This window comes from Linepithema humile, chromosome 5, assembly GCF_040581485.1.
Source record: "Linepithema humile isolate Giens D197 chromosome 5, Lhum_UNIL_v1.0, whole genome shotgun sequence".
NCBI lineage: Eukaryota > Metazoa > Arthropoda > Insecta > Hymenoptera > Formicidae > Linepithema > Linepithema humile.
The window spans coordinates 1,764,848-1,783,385 of record NC_090132.1 but is presented as its reverse complement, the minus strand read 5'-3'; the positions used below and the strand labels follow the sequence as shown (position 1 = coordinate 1,783,385).

Here is an 18,538-nt window from a genome sequence, read left to right as displayed (position 1 = left end):
AAAAGAATCACACGTTTTTATAAAAAGCATGTCGTACTTTTATTTATCATGTAATACATTTTCGATGTTTATATACTAACTACGCGTATTTTGCAAACATGCATATTTTTGGTTACAAACAGAAATGACAGATGCAATCCGCTTATTGGTAACGATTGTATCAATGCGTACGCTTTATCAAAGTATATGTCCTTCCAATTTTCGATTAGACAGAGTTTAGTTTTTCATAAATTATTACAAGTATTTTTAAACATTTGCATCATTTTTGTGCATCCAGATGATTTTTCATTTATACAGCATTGGAAGGCAAAAATTCTAATCTATACAGCTTCAATAATTCTATTATCAAAGATCTAACAAATCTAATGACCGAAAAAGAATCATAAGATTCCCTGACTCCTAAGTTCAATCATAGATATTTTAAAATCTGATTTTGGACTTTTGTTTTACCATATATATAATATTTGTATTTTACCTATTTTTATAGTTGAAGTAGGACAAAATTGATTAAAAGTTGTCTTGTTAGATAATCATAAAAATAACGATTTACTTATTTAATCGCAAGACAATATAAATTTTCCACTTACAAAATAAAAATCATGAATAAGCGAAAGCTTTTTATAAAGTCATAACGTAAGTAAATATTCATTTTCTGTAAAAGTAAAGACGTTTAGTAAACAAAAAAGTAACAAAAAAAAAAGAAGAAAAAGTGTTTATCTATTCTATAAAGTGTCATAGAAATATATATTAAATCGATCACTTATTACTTTTGCTTTATATGTTATGTTTCGTATGTTTTCTTTTATTAGTTTGCAGTAAGATCCAAAATGCACAAAAAAAAAACTAGAAAATCTGATATTGAGATAAAGTCCAATGCGACTTGATGTTTATATAATTCAACAAATAGATATTAGCTATATTTTAAATGTTCAAATATGATAAAATGGCATAAACTGCAAAACTACTTAATTGTTTGAATTAAGAAAATATGCGTTGAATGTTTGTGGCAACTTCTAGAGGTAGCTCGGTACAAAGCGCATTCCAATCATCAACAAAGTCTCGCTGAGCAGACCTGATGAATTCCATGACGAGATTTCGCGATTCTGTAAAGAAATGATTTTTGTATAATTCAGCAAACAAAAAATTTGCCAGCATATTCTTGGTAATCTTTTTAAATTTAAACCAAGTTAATATATATTATTATATATATTAAACACTCGATAGAATAAAAACTGCCACTTTTTTTTACAAAGTTCAACAAAAACAAGTGCACCTAATTTTGTGCGTCTATTTACAAATGTAAGTAAGTGAAGATAGTGTTTCAAATGTTTTTTTAATGTATCCTTGGAATAGTCACTGTGCTTTGAACACTCACCATCGTCGGTGGTCTTATCTTCGTGTAATATGATAACCGCCACTTTCAACAACGTACGAATATGGGGTCGCAAGATAGCGACTCCGGCTTGATATAGCGTAAGAATACTCTTAAACACTGCTTTGTGCTCCTGGTAGTCTGTTTTCAGAGGTAATTGTTGAACATAAACTGGGAATACTTGCTCGAGCGGCAGATTTGAATAATTCGTGATAATAAGTCGGGCAATCGCTCCGACCACATTATCACGCGCAGCCGAATCTGTTTCTTTTGCAATGGCACACGACAGGGTTTGCAGTATCTGTGGATAATGTCTATATTATAATTATTAAGGAATATCAATGCGTTACTCATTTAATTACAATTTTTTGAAATAAAATTCTTTACCGACTTCAGAATACTTCTTGATATTGAAAGACAATAAAATATTACGAAATAGCAAATAATTAACATACTAGAAGACAAATGACGATACATAAATAATCATTATTAAGTATTAGGTGAAAAGGATACGGATAAGCTGCATCCTTTGCGTAAAATGCGAGCTCTCCGATTCCGAAGAAGCAATTGCTACGGACTTCACTACAGGAATCTTGAGTCCCGCACTGCAGGAAAGTCGGAAGCAATTGTGGCACAAATGCTACTGTCATATGTTTAAGCCCGGGGAAGCACTCTGCAATCGTACCAACTGCGAAAGACCGTTGTCCCTCGGAACTGCCCTTTTTCTGAAAAGATTTCGTTCGGTTGAAATGTTGAAATCGCGAACTTTTAGAGATATACAGACGATTGTCTGCAGTACCAGTCTCTTTAGAAGCAGGGGCAACACTTTCTGAAAGCAGAGTGCAAAGGCGTCCGGCGAAATTACTTGTCCAAGCTTAGATAACACAGATCCCGCGCAGTCTATCAGTAATTCATCCTGTTCCGCTTCAATGTTATCACCTTCATCCTGGTCTTGACATGCTATCTTGCCTGCGACAAAAATTGCGATGACAAAACAGCCTGCGTACAAAAATTAACTAAAGTGCCAAATGCGAAGTGAAAATGTGTGAATTGTAAATACCATTTAATACATCGTAAACAGAGTTTATTATGCCTTCTGTATGGCCCGCTTCAGCGACAACATCCTTTTTGATTTTTCTTAACAGCTCTTCATACGCCTCTAAACCGGAAATAGCGACCGTTGGTTCCTCGTCTAATCTTATTAGCTCTGACAATTTCGGAACAAACATGAAAAGAGCATTCAACAATGCCTTTCTACCTTCGTCGGTGTGGATTTTCGAGAAATTAATGCAAAATTGTAGCAAAGCTTCTATGCTCGCTTTGCGTATATCTTCTTGAGGATAATTCATCAATTTAAAAATCTCTTCGAAGGATCTTTCGAGGTACGGCAAGAACGCCTCTCTGCGATTTAAAAATATTCCTATATATTAGAAACAAAACTATTCTAGTTACTACTTAAAGACCTCCAAAACAAAACCGGACGGCTTACTCTGTGTATTCGGCGATTTCTTTTAGAGCTAGCACGCTTTCCTCTTTCTCTTCGATATAAGCATTTTCAACGCTGTAACCTTCGATATCGTCGTCTTCATCATCGCTGTGTTCAATGTCCTCTTCTTCACTCTCGCTCTCACTGAGATCATCGTAAACTGTAAGAACGCCAACTTCATCGTCGTCCTTTAAATGCATCTGCAACGACGACATTACATCATGGCACTTTCGTTGCGCAGTGTTCGAGGTATTAGTAAGTTGCGCAATATTTACCACAATCCCATCTGAACTCCGTATACTCGCCAGCATATACTCGACGACCTCTGGTAAAGCTGCGGCCATCTCCTTCTTCATTACACTGCTAATGGCAGCGAACAGACCGTAGAGCGATTTCCGCAAGTCTGGATCTTCCGTGTTTTTCAACAGTCTTATGCCAAGATCGAGAGACGTGATCGCCAATGGTGCGAAGTGCTGTTCCCCTATCGATCTAGCAACCACGCCAAGAGTATCTAAAATATCAGTATATTCATTAGAATTCGAGTGACTAACCACATATAAATAATCATTATTATTTTTCTATCATTTTCCTCACCAACTGCTTGAACCTTGAGACACATATTCTCTTCCGTCATTTCTGCGGTCAGATAATCATTGAGAATGTTGATGACAGTTTGAAAGTACGGTAGCATGTGCTCCTTGCTAGCACAGGCGGCGGCACCCACAGCACTCAGCGAGAGTTCCTTCACGTGCACCGGCGTATCCCCATTCAAAATGTCGAACAATCTCTCCATCAGCTTAGGCAAATATGGCAGAATGCTCAAGTGCAAGTTCTCGCAGAACATCTCGAGGGCGTAGAACATACGGCTGACCGCGTGCGGCTCTTTTTTCTCTTGCTTGATGTACGAACACACTTGGCCGAGATATTCGAACAATACTGGCAGCAATTCGGACGAGTATTTCGAAATCTCTGGTTGTAAGTGCTCGGAGAACTGTCCCAAGGCAAAAAGCGCGGCGTTGCGCACGACGGCCGAAGGATCTGTGATTCCTTGACAGATACATCGCAGGAAGAATTCCAGGTAATTCGAACGTATATACTCGGCGCAACCTTCCGCTAATACGGCTATTGTTACGTACGATGCCTTCTTTGTGTATATATCTGTACTTTGGAGTCCGGGTTCGATATGTCGTAACTGTAAAATTGGTACTTTTAACTTCAGAACAATATCCTTAAATTAACTCATTTTCATGACAGCAAACGCAAGATAATCGTATCAATAATTTGCGAAAAAAATGCATTCGAAAATATGTATATATTAATTGACTTCTAATATCAATTTGCCATTTTATACGTGAAACTTTTTCACACTATTTCATTTATTAATTTTAAAATAAAAAAATTTAAATTGTTACAGATTAATAAATTACTTCAAAACTTACTAAATGTGGAATTAATTTCTCCGGTGGCAAATACATCGCGAGCATATCCAAGGTTTGAGTGGCACTCGCTGAAATAGTATTGTCTCCGCTGTCTCCGTTAGTCGTATAATCATCGTCAGCATCATTTTCTGGCCGATTAATCATGAGTACAAATAACATGTCTAGAAATAAAGCGAGCAATTAGATCTCACTGCCACGGCGTTAACTACTTCAAAATCGCTTACCAATAATAGGTTCTACTAATTTGTGCTTTACAAGAGCCTTCTTCTTTATTTTTCCTAACCAGCCAAGAAAACTGACTGCCTTAATTTTAAGGTCGTCACTTAGAGATTTATTAGCGACGATCGCAAGGCACATGTGGACAAGAGGTTTGATGTGAGGCGCTATCACAGCATTCGCACTCTCACACAATTCGTCCAGCAACTCAAAACTTTGGATGGCCAGGTTATCATGACATGATTCAGCGAGAGCTTGAATAGCGGCCATTGCAGGTGGCATCATTATAATATAAGTGTTCACCATCTGAAATCATATCATTTCTTCAGTAACAATACTTCAAAATATTGAATTTTGATATAAATACTTATCGCACATCGTACTAACCGATTCATTCTTTTCAATCAGAGGGATAAGATTTTTCATCGTTTTCAAAATGTAATAAGAAGTTGGATTTCTGAAGTCCTGAAGACTGCTCAACGTTTGAGCAAGGAGTACCGTTAAAGATCCAGCATACGAGGCATAGACATTTGGTGAAACTTCCGTCATAATTGATAAGGTGTACATACCTAACTAGAAAGAAATTTCCGAAACATAATAATAAAATTAACAATATTCTTAAAATATTGGTACCAAGTAAAATAAATTTTTGTATGTCACTAAAAAAAATTGATTTTTATATTTTACTTACTTCTTTAAGCTCCAAGTTTTCACTGACAACTAATTGTTCCACATAATTTATAACTTCTGGCCAACTATTTGTAAGTATCTCATGTTTAATAATGACACCTACTAATTGAACTATACTATTTCTAACAGACTTTGTCGATTCATTTCCTAAGGCCTGAAAAAATATGACATATTTATTTACGCATATATTATAAAAAGTATAATTACATAAGAATTAATTAGATTTTAAGTTCTATTTTTTCTTATCATATTACTTTAATTTATTATAAGACATATAATTTTGCAATAAATATATTAGTAATTTAAAGCATATATATATATATATATTGTATATAAAGACTATGATAGTACAGAAAGAATGTAGTAAAAACATTTTTAACCTGAATTAATTTGGCGTCATAACATTGAGTTCAAAAATAATTCTTAGCAAACGGTTGAAAATAAAAAGAAATGATTTATGAATCAATGCAATATAAAATTCTCTAGTAACTTAAAAATCATCAATATAATATATGAATCTCTCACCTGTAAAATATTCTTTTTAAATTCGCTACGTATCTGTAGAGGTAATTTTGTCCAGTTCCATCCTTTAGTATAACGCCTTCTAAGAATGAGAGCTGCATACTGCCTTACCTAAACATTCAGTTTCCATTATAAGTTTACTGAGATCCAAGAAATGAAATGAATCAATAACTACGTTGAGCAAAACAAATGTAATAAGCAACTAATTGCTTCAGATCGGTTCTTTAGATTTGTCCAATCTGGTGTACACTGGTATATATATTAATCACCAATTGCTTACTAAGCTTCATTCTGTTGAATGCAGTTAATTTAATTCTGTCGAAAATCACAAACCTCTGGATTTGGTGATGTTGCTATAAGTTGACATAAAGCTGGTACAGAGTTTGGATCTTTAAGAGCACTTTTAAGATCTGCAGTTGCCTGAAATAAAATTAATAATATTGAAACATAGAATTATTTTGTTATAAAAAGTGATGCACTAAAAAAAAAAAACAATTGCTAAGTATAAGAAAAACTGATCGCAGGAAACTTTGCATTCGACAAAAAATTGAGAGAACAAGTATCAAACAATCTTCTGACAAATTTAGTTTGAACATTTAATGGAATAAAACACGTGTTTTCAGCTATAAAAGTCAATTCGACGAACATGCGGAAAGTAAAAGCTTACGAACTTGCTGTATTACGGCACTGTCGGACACGAGCAGATTCAACAGTAACTGCTCCATTTTTTATATTGGCCGAAAGATAAAAATTCACTTGACAGCACACGCGCTCGAAAACCAACCCGGTTGCTGTCCACGCCGTCATCCAGATCCACTCAGAATATCATGGTTCAGACCTGTTGGTGATGGCACTGATGGCACACGATACTCTGTTCTTTCTAGTTGCAATGTGTTACACTTTCTGCACTCTAAATAAAACAGGCATATTCCAACATATATATATAAATAGAGGAAGTATTTCGTTTAGAAAGTGAAGGAAGATGTCAGTTCGTGACTAAGAAATAATTTGTTTTAGACTACGTCTCACTTAACTAAAAAGAAATGTTTATAGATAAAAGACGATGCATTTATTTTAATGGTAAAAACAGAAAAATATAAGCCAGTAAGACCAAGCCTATTTTACCGATGCAGAAAAGAGCTTTTATCTGTTCACTAGTCTCGTATCACAGTTTTTTTTTTCCGACTTCTCAAATATGCTATACGTATATTGAAGCATTGAGCTATTATATTGGAGTGAGCCTTTCCCATAAAAACCAATGTGCAGTTTGCGGCCCAAGGATGGCAATAGTAGACGGGGACGTTTGTCTTTCTTCCACATTTACTAATGTGTATGCTGGAGGATATTAAAATCCAAGCAGACATGAAATAGACGCCCCCGACAATATAGCTCTCTCTTTTCTCTCTTCCATCTCCCCTCCTTCAAGGCTCACTCCAGTATGTTACATAGCTCACTGTATTGAAGTGAGGTGCTGCATCGTGTCCACGGATTTGCGTGATGTTGCCATCTAGCGATAGCGCAGCAAGAATACTGTTTAGGCGCGACGGAGCATTTAGGACCGATTTTTCCAACTTCTGGTAGGTTCATCCGTCAGTTACCTATTAATAAATATCAGTAATCCTTATACTCGGTGGTTGGAATACCGAGTAAAATTAATCATCAATTGTTATTACCAAGAGATAATTTTACTCGGTATTCGACGATCATTAGTTAAAATCGCCTTATTTTATAAACATAAATTTATAAAAAAAATAGTTAATATTTATTCCTATTCCTAATATTTTTTTTATTGTGCGCAGGATTGAATAATTATTTCAATACGATGATGCATTTATAATCATGTGGACAATAAATAACATCAATTTGATACAATATATAACATGTTATTTTATTAGTAAAGTCCAAATTTTATTACTGCAACTAAAAGAAAGCAATTTATTAAATACTGCACGAGTGATAAAGAATCTTAAAGTTTATACAACTAATTTAAAGCGCATTTATGTAACTAAATAATTAATTTTGTGTAATTAAAAATTTTACAAAAAGTTATTTATATCCATATTAATTATTTGAATATCTTTGTTTTTAATTATATATTAAATTATATAATGAATAAAAGCAATTATTAATATTTATTCAAATAAACTTGAATTATTTTGCCAATTATGTATTAAATAATTAATCACATATTATAATAGATAAATTATTAACTACCATATAATTAATTAATCTGGTAAAAACAAAAAAATATATAATTATATAATCATAAACAACATATGTATTTTTTTCTAATAAAGTGCCAATTTTTTAGTTGTTGCTTATAACATAGCGCAATCTTTTGCATCTGGATGACGTGACATTTTCTTTTTTATCTAGACATCTGCATAGCTTAAATCGCCAGTCTGTTCGTTCTGTTCTAGTCTTCCCGCATCGTCGACCAGTTTATTATTTTAGAGTAAACCCCTTCCTACAGAATCCTGCCCTCCGCTATATTTCTTGTTTGCTTCTCTCTCTCTCCTTTTTTCTCTCTTTCTCTCTCTTTCTTCCCTCCTTTTGCTTACGTAAAACTCTTGAAATAATGTAGTCATCCAGATTTTTTAAATCAATTTTATTTTTAAAAAATTTTATATGCACAATAAATTGTACGTATTTTATGTGAGTGTAAAAATGTGCAAAAGAGCAAACCAAATCATTATGCCACTCAGTTTATTTATATTTTTTATTTAAATCTTATTAAGTTAAACAATCTTATAATATATGATAAAAGGTGATTATCTTTTTTATTTGAGATTGAAGTATTTTTATACGGAGTCGTGTGGTTAAATATGTGTGTGTGTAATACTTAAGATATCTTTATTCTCTTCATGGCATGAAGCTTTACATGAGTGTTGGTACTTGAAACATAAAAGAGATCTTAAGATTTTATCTTTCTTGACTTTCTTACACTTCTTGTCGTTTTCATTACTGCTCATTTAATCTATATATATATAGCTAAATATAGACATTTTTCTTAATGGATAAAAATTGTTCTCATATCAATCAAATGTGTTTGAAATATTGCAAAGATACTTTTTGAAATTCTTCAAAGAAAAGTAAGAGTTAACATAACTGAAAATTTATTACTACTTTTTATATTTATATTACAAATAAAATTTAATTAATTAACTAAAATATAAAAAATTATATGTACAGTTGCTGCAATATAATTCTTTTTAAAGTCGATCGAGTAGAAATACAAAACTGTGAACGTTATGTAATTCATATTTTATTTAGATTTTTGCAAATTATATTAATTAAATTTTCCGTTCTTAACTAAAAAATTAAAGTATTTCTTACGTCGCGCGAAATTTATCTTCTTTCTTGATGGAACTAATATCGTCTCAGCAATATGAACACCAAAACAGCATAGAGGCTGTCAGCGACGTCGTTGAGTGACTCTTCTTGCACCTCGTGTATGCATTCGTCGTCAGCTAAATGTGCATTCCGCTTGCAAGGTTCAATAAAGAATTCTTCCGCGCTATTTTATTCACTCTCAATATGTTAAAGAAATAAAATTCGGTCACGAGATCATTTTCTAAAATTTACTCAATTGAATCTTAATGATTGATTGTATTGATTAATTTTTAGTTCAGTTTATATATAGTTTTTAATTTACGTAATTTACACTTGTTGTTTGCTATGTTGATTCAATATTGTATCTTTTCGCAATAATTACAATAGTTTCTTCACCGTAAAAATAGTATGCTTTTTGCTAAGAAGAATAAAGCAATCTAAAAACTGTTATACTTTATCCAAATAAATCAGATAAAAAATTTTACGATGAACCATTTGGAAAATAAAAAGAAATGTATAGTCTTGCAAGAAATTTTTCTTTAAATCAATCTTTTGATTAATTTTATGATTTATAGATGATTAACAGTATGATTGTAAGACAATTTTTCATGTAACCAATATTTATTTTTTATAAAATTATGCTCTAATTAATAAAAAGAATAAAAAATTGATAAACACTATAAAGAATAAATAAGAAATGGAAAGATTTATAGGCTTTCTAACTAAAAAAATATTATGACTTATCTTTTCTTTATTTATTTTTAAAATCATAGATAATATTAAATTATTTAAATACTAAAAAAAATACCCATAATTAATTCTATTCGCACAAAATTCTACAAGATAAAACTTTAGAACAATCTCAGAATAAAAATCGTACAATTGGAGAATTTATCATATCAAAATTGTTTTTTACTCTTAGATAGATTCTTCTATTTAGTTATCTAGAAATCGTCTGAAGATTAAGCTCGATGCTTACAATGCGCGATAATGAATGGCAGAAGAATGATAGAATGTTGTAATTGTTTTAAAAGTTGATAATGCGTGTTTATCTGTTCAATAGATTTTCTTTTGTGACAAACTTCTCTTTGAATCTTTCTAGACTAAAAATTCTTACATTCGGTAAATTTTTTTTCGTAACCTTATGGCAAGCATTATGTTTTATCTTAGGAATGTACATATCTTTTATATCAGACAGATGTATAAATCTTTAATATCAGACGAAAATTAGGATCGTCAGGCTAAAAAAGTTGAAAAAGACGCCTTCGCTTTTATGGAGGGTAAATGTGCCCTTCCAGCTATATAGCCGCACATATTTCTCTATATCGTAGTACGTTGCAGTCTGTTGCTCACAATGTGTTCTGTCTGTCCACGAATATCTCAACATTCTGAAACCAGTATGTATTTAAAATTATTTTCGTACTTCAATATTCAATTTACGGTATAAATATCCAATTTACAGTATTTAATTTCAATTTTAGAACACTAATAGAAATTATTTATAAACTTTAGTACAGATGTAAATTTTTCTGACAAGACGAGGTAGTAAAAAGAAAATTTGATGAAGCTTTAAAGATCACGTCATCGAGTTTATTCGTCACACGATGACGATAGGTCTCCAAACTGTCTGATGACTGACGAATGTTAAGAAATTTGCTGGTCGGGGCGAAGTAAATAACAGGAAAAAACCTTCCGTGATATCAACAAACTGTTATCGTTACCGCAAAACCGTTGTGACGTAAATGGTTTGTGTAAGATCATTCTTCAGCTGCATCATTTACATTTATAGCATATATGATCCTCTGATGTCATAATTTCTTGGCACGAACAAATTTGTCGATACGTCAAAGAACCTCGAAGTCTCGACGTTCGTAAACTTGATAATATTGTAATAAAAAATAGTCCTCTAAAATATATCTAAAATGTTTAAAATATTGTTTGTGAACGGAATACATTCACATAAACATATTTATACATTCATATAAACATATAAAGATATATATTAACAGTATATAAGGAGAAATTATTAGATTCATATATATTTAAAAATATTTGGCTCACATATATTATATAATTTTTTAAATTTCTGTACAAATTTATTCTTTGACACTTATTCCTGTTTGTATAAAAAAAAAAGTAAAAATATTTTTGTACAAATTCTCGTTTTTACGCAATTATTATTCTCAAAATGGTGCTTTAATCTTTTAAATGTAAAATTAAATAAAACTATTCAATAAAATACTAAATACTTCTATACACATAATTATAGCACTTAATTCTAGAAATATTTCGATTATTGGGATAGATAATTTTGCGCGACAAAGAAATCAACAGAGAATTTTCTTAGCAAACATTATTTAATTGTACAGACTTTGTTTCTCCGTCTTAAACTTAAATTAATTACATCGATTGATGGATCATAAATATAAATAGGATATGGTCGAGATGCATCTACGTTTTTCTTTTTTTTTTTTTTTTTAAAGCGGACGTATCTCTCGACGCGCGCTGCTATGCACGTTTGAGCCACGATCTCGTGATTTTTTTACGTAACTATATTTTACACTTTTATATATATTGATTATTAACACGCCCGCAATTGCAAATCAAGAGTTGATACTCTTTTCTCACAAATAGTCGGAATTGAACAATTTTTTAAACTAAGATTTTGAAAATTTCAGAACTATATGTAAATTAATGATTCCAAGTTCGAAGCAAAACGAATCAATGCTAATAAATCATAAATTTTTGTAGTCTTAGATATCAGAAAAATCAGTTTGCGATTATTTAAATTATATTTGTACAAATTAAATCACTTCCATCCATTGATTTGAAAAATATACCGCACGTTTAAACGAATTAGTTAAAATATTCAAACTAAAGAATTGAAGATTTGCAGCTTGTATACTGGCCTTAAAAGTTTTACTCAACAAAATTGTCTTTTTTGCAAATTTGGTTTCTATGCATAATTTTGCGTTTCCAGACAACATTTTGGAATGCCAATAATAAAACTAATTGAAAATTTGTCCATTTTTTGTTCATGACAATTTAAGCGTTAAAGTATTAACGACATATTGAAAATATGGAAATTTTGAAACTCTTCCGGAATTATATTTTTTGCCCGGGAGAGCGTCTTCACATACTGTACTTGAGCTGATCGTAGTACATCGTCGTGGGCGGCGGTGTCGACGCGTGATGAATATTCGTGGAAACTGTGCCAGGTATGTTGGATATGCTTAGGCCGCCAATATTGCTCAAATTTAACGAACCTAGCGAACTCAAGGAACTCAAGGTTACCGATCCTCCGGGATGCGCGAAGTAGGATGGCTTCCGGTCAACGATGCCACCACCGGAACTGTTCGAACTGGAGCTAGAATTGTTACACTGCATTTTTATTCCTGAAACAAAATCACAAAATTATCAATTACTTCAATATTACGTATCTATTCTAAGAGTGTTTCATAAAACACTAGAAAAATTTCTTTGTTTATTTAATTCTCTCTTATTAAAAGTGTAAATTTCTATAATTTTGCAATTTTTAATACATTTAAGGACGTAAACTTAAACAACTTTAACTCCGCTTAGAATTATCTTATAAAAAGCGTCATTTTATCAATGCGTAAAACATTCGTTACATTTAATCGCTCATGACTTATGAGAATTATCAATTCGTGTATGCAAGAGCTCCTTTCTAACGTTTTAAGGCGAGGTGTGAACTCTGAAAATATTTGATTCCGATCTTCAAACATTCCGTATACGCGGATGATATTTCATCCAATTTTATTGCTTGAGACCGTACGTAGTGTAAGTAACGATGAAAAGAAACGAAAGATCTCACGATAGAAATTGGTACTTGGGCAGGCTCCATAAATCTAAAGCTCCGGCAGTTCTCAAGTAGCTTCCTCTCGAGCGAGCACTTCACTCGTGTCTCGATTTTGTTCTGTTTTTTTCCCTTCCCTCTTACATATTCTTGTGTTAATTTTTTTACGAGATTACTATTTACTCATTTTCTTTTAATATCTTTTGCAAGAGTGGCATTTGAACTGTTGATCGTTAGACAAATTTGGAACTTTTTGATGTCATATCTTTATTATATATTTTTTTACGCGTGGAATTTCGAAATTCCATTCTATCGCATTGTTTTGATCCGAAGATCGGCCGGTCCCTTCGATTCGGCGGTACGACGTCACGAGTTCGGCATCGCGACGCCTCGGAACCGACGTCGTGGGTGGTCTGATGACGATGCTGCCAGTCAAAATCTCTCGTGGATCCAAATGCTCTCGGGTGCGACTGTGCTCGCGCCATTTCTTGTTTTTTTTTTTTTTTTCTCTTCGAGAGGAACGCATACGGCGGTGTGCCCACGCGCGCGAGCGCGTACGCGAAGACGCTGGCTTTCAAGGAGCACAGAAGTCGCTTCTGACCGAATACCGGCACAACAGGCCATAGTTCGGAGTAAAGAGATCGCGCTCCAGAAATATACGGAGAGCGCGGCGTGTAAGAAGAGTAAAAAGGCGAGCCTACCGCGTGAAGTCTGTGTGGATCGATCTCGTTTACACTCCACTGACTGACGGAAGACGAACAAGAAGAAGAAGTCTGCAGTGGAGAAAGCGTGGGTGGCGGCATTTATCTCCTGTCGATCCACATTGTATCAAGATACAAGGGAGGAAAGAGATTTGCTCTTCTCAACCGAAATTAGACTGTTCGCAAACCAAGTTAATTGTGAAAGCTTGGCTGACAATACTGTTATTTACTTAAACTAAAAAAATACTATACCAAATTGTAGTCCTTAATTAGATTTATAAATACAATATATTACAATCCTTTTTATTGCTAAGAAGAAAGAGAATACATCGTGATTTAAAAATTGCAAAGCTCCATGATTTATTCGATTCATTTCGATATATCACACATTTTCCTTCATCAAATTAAGATTCAATTGAAAAGAGTTAGGATCAATATGCAGAATTTAAATGATCAATTTGTGGATCGATATGCTTTCGGTAGATTAGCATCGTAAATATTACGATGCATCATTCTCCGCAGAGTTAAGACCGAATTAAATCATTTCGTTTATGCTTCTGATAAATATTTACGCGATAAACGATTCGAGCACGCACTTGCTAACACGCGACTACGTTTGAGAGGCAAAAAACTGCATTTTATGCGCGCCCCAAACACCACTTGACCTCGGAAATCAATAATAATTATTGATTTGACGGTCCATAAAGTGTCTACCTAATCATTAAATTATCTTTGCATCATGCCATCGAGAAAAAAATTATCTTTGATAAAATTTCATAAAATATCGACAGGCGAGTCAAAGTCAGACGAAGAAAACAAACTTCTACTACAGCATAGATTGCAAATAAAATATTACAGTATGAAATTCGGCATGACGTTTTTCTTGCATCAAAACATGAAGCGTTTCATTATCATTGCCATAAAGCGTAGTGTTAACGAGTATTTTATTATCGCGTCGTGACGCTCTGGCGAGTAAAATTAATCTCTCGAGGAAAGAAAACGCCTCGACGTTTCTGTCTTACGGCGGGTTACACGTGTTAAGTTACAAGGTACAAGTTATGAGCCTGAAGCGTCGCATAGATGTGACAGGGATGTCGTCTTCGTTAATAGTTTCTGTCAACTACGACTTGCTCTGTATCCGCCCATCCAATGTATTTCAGTAATATTCACTTTTTAATATTCTATTATCGCGATTAAAGGTGTGTAAACGCAATATTTACTATAAATATATAATTTTTGTTTTAAATTTAAATTTTTGTATGAAATGTATTAAGGATTTATTATGTCATGTCATAAATGCAATTTGCAACTGCAATTATACAATATTACAAATTTGTTGATTATTACTTATTATTGAGAAAAAAAAAATCAAATCAAATTGACATTTAAAATATCTTTTAAATTGTAATAATATTATATCTGTTAAACATAATATGCAAATTTTGAGCTAAATAAAATCGAATAAAAATAAAAAAATCATCTCTTTTTTAAATACACAATTTGTGGATCAAGTCATGTCTAAGAAATTCAAACTATAAAGGATGGAATTTTGAAAGAGTATGTGTTTCGTGCTGTGGTTTCGCTTCGCAGGATACGGCGCCTGGAAGGCCGTAAACTGTCTCCAATTTTCCAGATGGCCCCTAAACGACGTCGCGTCAAACGTCGTCTTCGCGATGCAGAGATCTCGACATTTCGTTATTATCTGTCGTTGTCATATTTCATGGTCTCGTATTTTATTGTAAGGTTGCACTTTAAGTTCTTTACCAAAATCTTTCTCCTATTAAAGCGATACTATACATCGCTTTTAAGTAAGATGAGTCTTTGTACGATATTGTTTTTAATTATCATAAGTATGTACATTTTTTGCTCTCAACATTTTTAGGCTGATTTGGTGTATTATTATTTGTAAGTTTCTTTTTCATCACATTTCACATTTTCTGTCATATTTCACAATAAGCAATTCAATTAAAGAGTTTATGATTTGGAGCATTAATTATTTCACACGATTCAGAGCAAAACTTTTTCAGATTAAATGCATGATACAATTTTAAAACATTCACATTAAAATAGCAAGACAACAATACAATTAAGAATATTTCATACCACAAAAAAATAATTACTGATTAAAGAAAAAAATGCTCAAAAATATGATTGTAATCTCGTGAATAACATATCTTGGGGATATCTAAAAAGCGTTCTATTTTTTTCAGACATCTTTTAGACGCAAATGTCGTTCGCATGTTATGATTCGTAGCGAGATACAACAAAGTAATACGATTATTTAGCAATGAGTAGTTTACGCAACGAATGCGAAAACGTCGTGGCTCACCGTGATCCGCTACAGGTGTTTGACAGCCGCTATGGGGCGAGCTGACGTTCGTCATAGGGCTACTATTGCCGCCCGACTGCTCCTGCATGGATTGCATGCCGATGTTGACGCCGTGACCGGTGGCACTGTTGACCCCCGCGAGACCGTAGCCGACGTAATAATCCTGTCCGGGTGCCTGGGTGGTGGGTGTCGAATTGGCGCACTTGTAGCTCATCATGGCTTCGTCCTTGTAATCGGCGTGATGCTGTTGATGATGATCCTTGATCGCCGGGAAAGCGTCGGCCGGCGGTCTGTAGGCGGTCAGCTGATCCTGACTCCTGGTGCCGAATCCGGGCTCGCTCTTGAACGTCACCAGTTCGCCGTTCCTGTACACCGACGGCGCGGGCTCGCCGCCGGTCTTGTACGTGACCTCGGTAGTTTTGTAGGTCACTTCGGCGATCGGCGGTGCCGACTTGTACGCCGGCGGTCCTTCCGCGTACGCCCCCCAATCGGCGGGCACCGCCGCGCTCGGCGCGTACATCGCGTACTCCTGGTAATTCTGATACTGATTTTGGTAGCCGTTGGCGTACTCAATGCCGCCGGGACCGGCGGCCAGATTGTCGTACGGGCCTGGCGTCTGCACGCCGACGGGACCGGCGCTCGAGTAGTATTGCGGATACTGCGGCTTTAGGGCTTGGCACTTGCGTCGGAAGCCACGCGGCCGTCGCCGAAAGCTGCCCTCCTCGAACATGTATTCGGTGGACGGGTCGATGGTCCAGTAGTGACCTTTGCCGGGTCTGCCCAGGCCCTTCGGCAGTTTGATAAAGCACTCGTTCAGGCTAAGATTGTGGCGTACCGAGTTCTTCCAGCCTTGATAAGTGCCACGGAAGAACGGGAAGCGCTGCTGCAGAAACGAATAGATTTCGGAAAGGGTGAGCCTCTTGCCCGGACTCGACTGGATGGCCATGACGATCAGTGCGATGTACGAGTACGGCGGTTTCTCCTGGCGTCGGGCGCCGGGCTTCCTCGGCATCTCGGAGTTTGACGGATTGCACATCAGCGGTTCTAAGCCCGTCTCTTGCTGCAAGCCGCTCGCGTTCATCGGCAGCACGCCCGATCGCGCGGCCACTGTGGACGAATTCGCGTGTACAACCTCCTGCTGGTGCAGACTGGAATCGGATTCGTTTTTCATGGCGAGCCGCACGCTGTCGGCGTCGCGCAGCACCGATGGCACAATCACACTCTGGTCCATCGAGGTCTCAATTCCCGATCGTCAAAGTCCGACCGTGGCGAACATCCTACGCGCGGTATCCTTCCAAGTTTTGCAGGGCGGTATGCCGAAGCTGCACTCTCTCGTTCAAACGAACGCACTTCGCGATTCGCGACGATGTCTTCGCCGCATAGAAGTAGTAAAAACAATCCAACTATCGTCGGTATTGAAAAATCGAAATCAAACTAGGATTCCGTCATTTCACGGAGCAACGAACTCGCGCGGGACCTTCGCCGCCCCCCAATAAGCGCGACGCCGAGGTCGTGAATATTTACACGGTCGGATGTAAATTGTTTGCGCGATTCCACCGCGGAGGGGTCAGTTATTTAGACGCGCTTCAGCGGCAAAACGGCTTACAGGAGTAATACTGTGATGCGCCGCTAAGTGTTTTCGGATGACTGCTGTTCGCTCGCTCGCAACGAGAGCGGAATCTCGCCCGCGGATGACGTTGCGTCGTGACAGCGTCGAGACGGGCGTCTTCTCCCATGGGCGTGCCGACGAAGCTGGGTACGCGGAACACGCATTGGCCGCGTGCCGATACTTCGAACGTAAGCCGGATGCTGCGACCAATGGCGCACCGCACCGTCCTCGCATCATCACGACTCTAACATTTTCTTCTCCGTCACGGAATTATGGGGAAGTGGATTGCATAATGGCGTTATCTAGATTTGTCCGTCGGTGGTGTGCTCATTATGCCCGATGGAAATGCCATACTTAACATTGGTGTAAGAGCAAAATGAGATAAAATATAGTACTTGTTTGTGTTGGGGTGAGTTTCAAAGCGGAAAGTATACATCGAAAAAAAAAAAACGTTTGTGAATTAATTGCAATAAAATTATGAAACGATAGGAGCAAAAGAAGCCAAGATATGATTTCAAATCAAATATAATTTATACGCAAAATTTGTTGCAGGATTAATAAAGAATGTTAACGTATTCAAAGTGATATAGTCCGTAATGATGTTCGTCGATTTGTCATAAACGAAATGGAAGAGAACGAAAAGATAAGTTAGGTTAGGTTTAAGAGTCAAATTGCTAATACATTAACAATATCTTATCCAGCCTTACCAATTCTCGTTGCTAATATTATTAGCAACGAGATAGCCGATAGTCCATAATGATGTTCGTCGATTTATCATAAAAGAAACGGAAGTGAATGAAAAGATAAGTTAAAAGTTCAAGAATCAAATTGCTAATACATTAGCAATATCTTATCTAGCGTATTCTCATTCTAATCTAGCCAATTCTCATCCTAAGTTTCCACACACACAATCGAGAACGCTCTGCGCAGCATATGAACACGATTCTCTCGAGTGCGTGGAAAGGATGAGAATTGGCTGATATATTAATGGTTTTTATAACACAATACAAATTCATTCGAAATC

At 35.5% G+C, this 18,538-nt stretch overlaps 2 protein-coding genes across 2 annotated transcripts; both read right to left on the bottom strand.

Moving 5' to 3' along the window:
• Window positions 1–14: 14 nt before the first annotated feature.
• Window positions 15–6,607, bottom strand: LOC105675597 (importin-4-like). The gene is made up of 15 exons (XM_012372863.2): window positions 6,397–6,607; window positions 6,059–6,145; window positions 5,729–5,836; window positions 5,205–5,357; window positions 4,901–5,086; window positions 4,522–4,819; window positions 4,298–4,458; window positions 3,453–4,050; window positions 3,134–3,369; window positions 2,862–3,058; window positions 2,433–2,773; window positions 2,172–2,341; window positions 1,886–2,097; window positions 1,376–1,686; window positions 15–1,103 (listed from the first exon to the last, which is right to left on the bottom strand). The coding sequence occupies exons 1-15, from the start codon at window positions 6,448–6,450 to the stop codon at window positions 979–981; spliced, it is 3,237 nt and encodes a 1,078-aa protein (XP_012228286.1). The 5' UTR covers window positions 6,451–6,607; the 3' UTR covers window positions 15–978.
• Window positions 6,608–7,696: 1,089 nt separating this feature from the next.
• LOC105675276 (forkhead box protein biniou-like) lies at window positions 7,697–18,115 on the bottom strand. Its single transcript, XM_067355509.1, has 2 exons — window positions 15,906–18,115; window positions 7,697–12,453 (listed from the first exon to the last, which is right to left on the bottom strand). Exons 1-2 carry the CDS (start codon window positions 17,134–17,136, stop codon window positions 12,191–12,193), a joined length of 1,494 nt encoding a protein of 497 aa, XP_067211610.1. The 5' UTR covers window positions 17,137–18,115; the 3' UTR covers window positions 7,697–12,190.
• Between the last annotated feature and the right edge of the window lie 423 nt (window positions 18,116–18,538).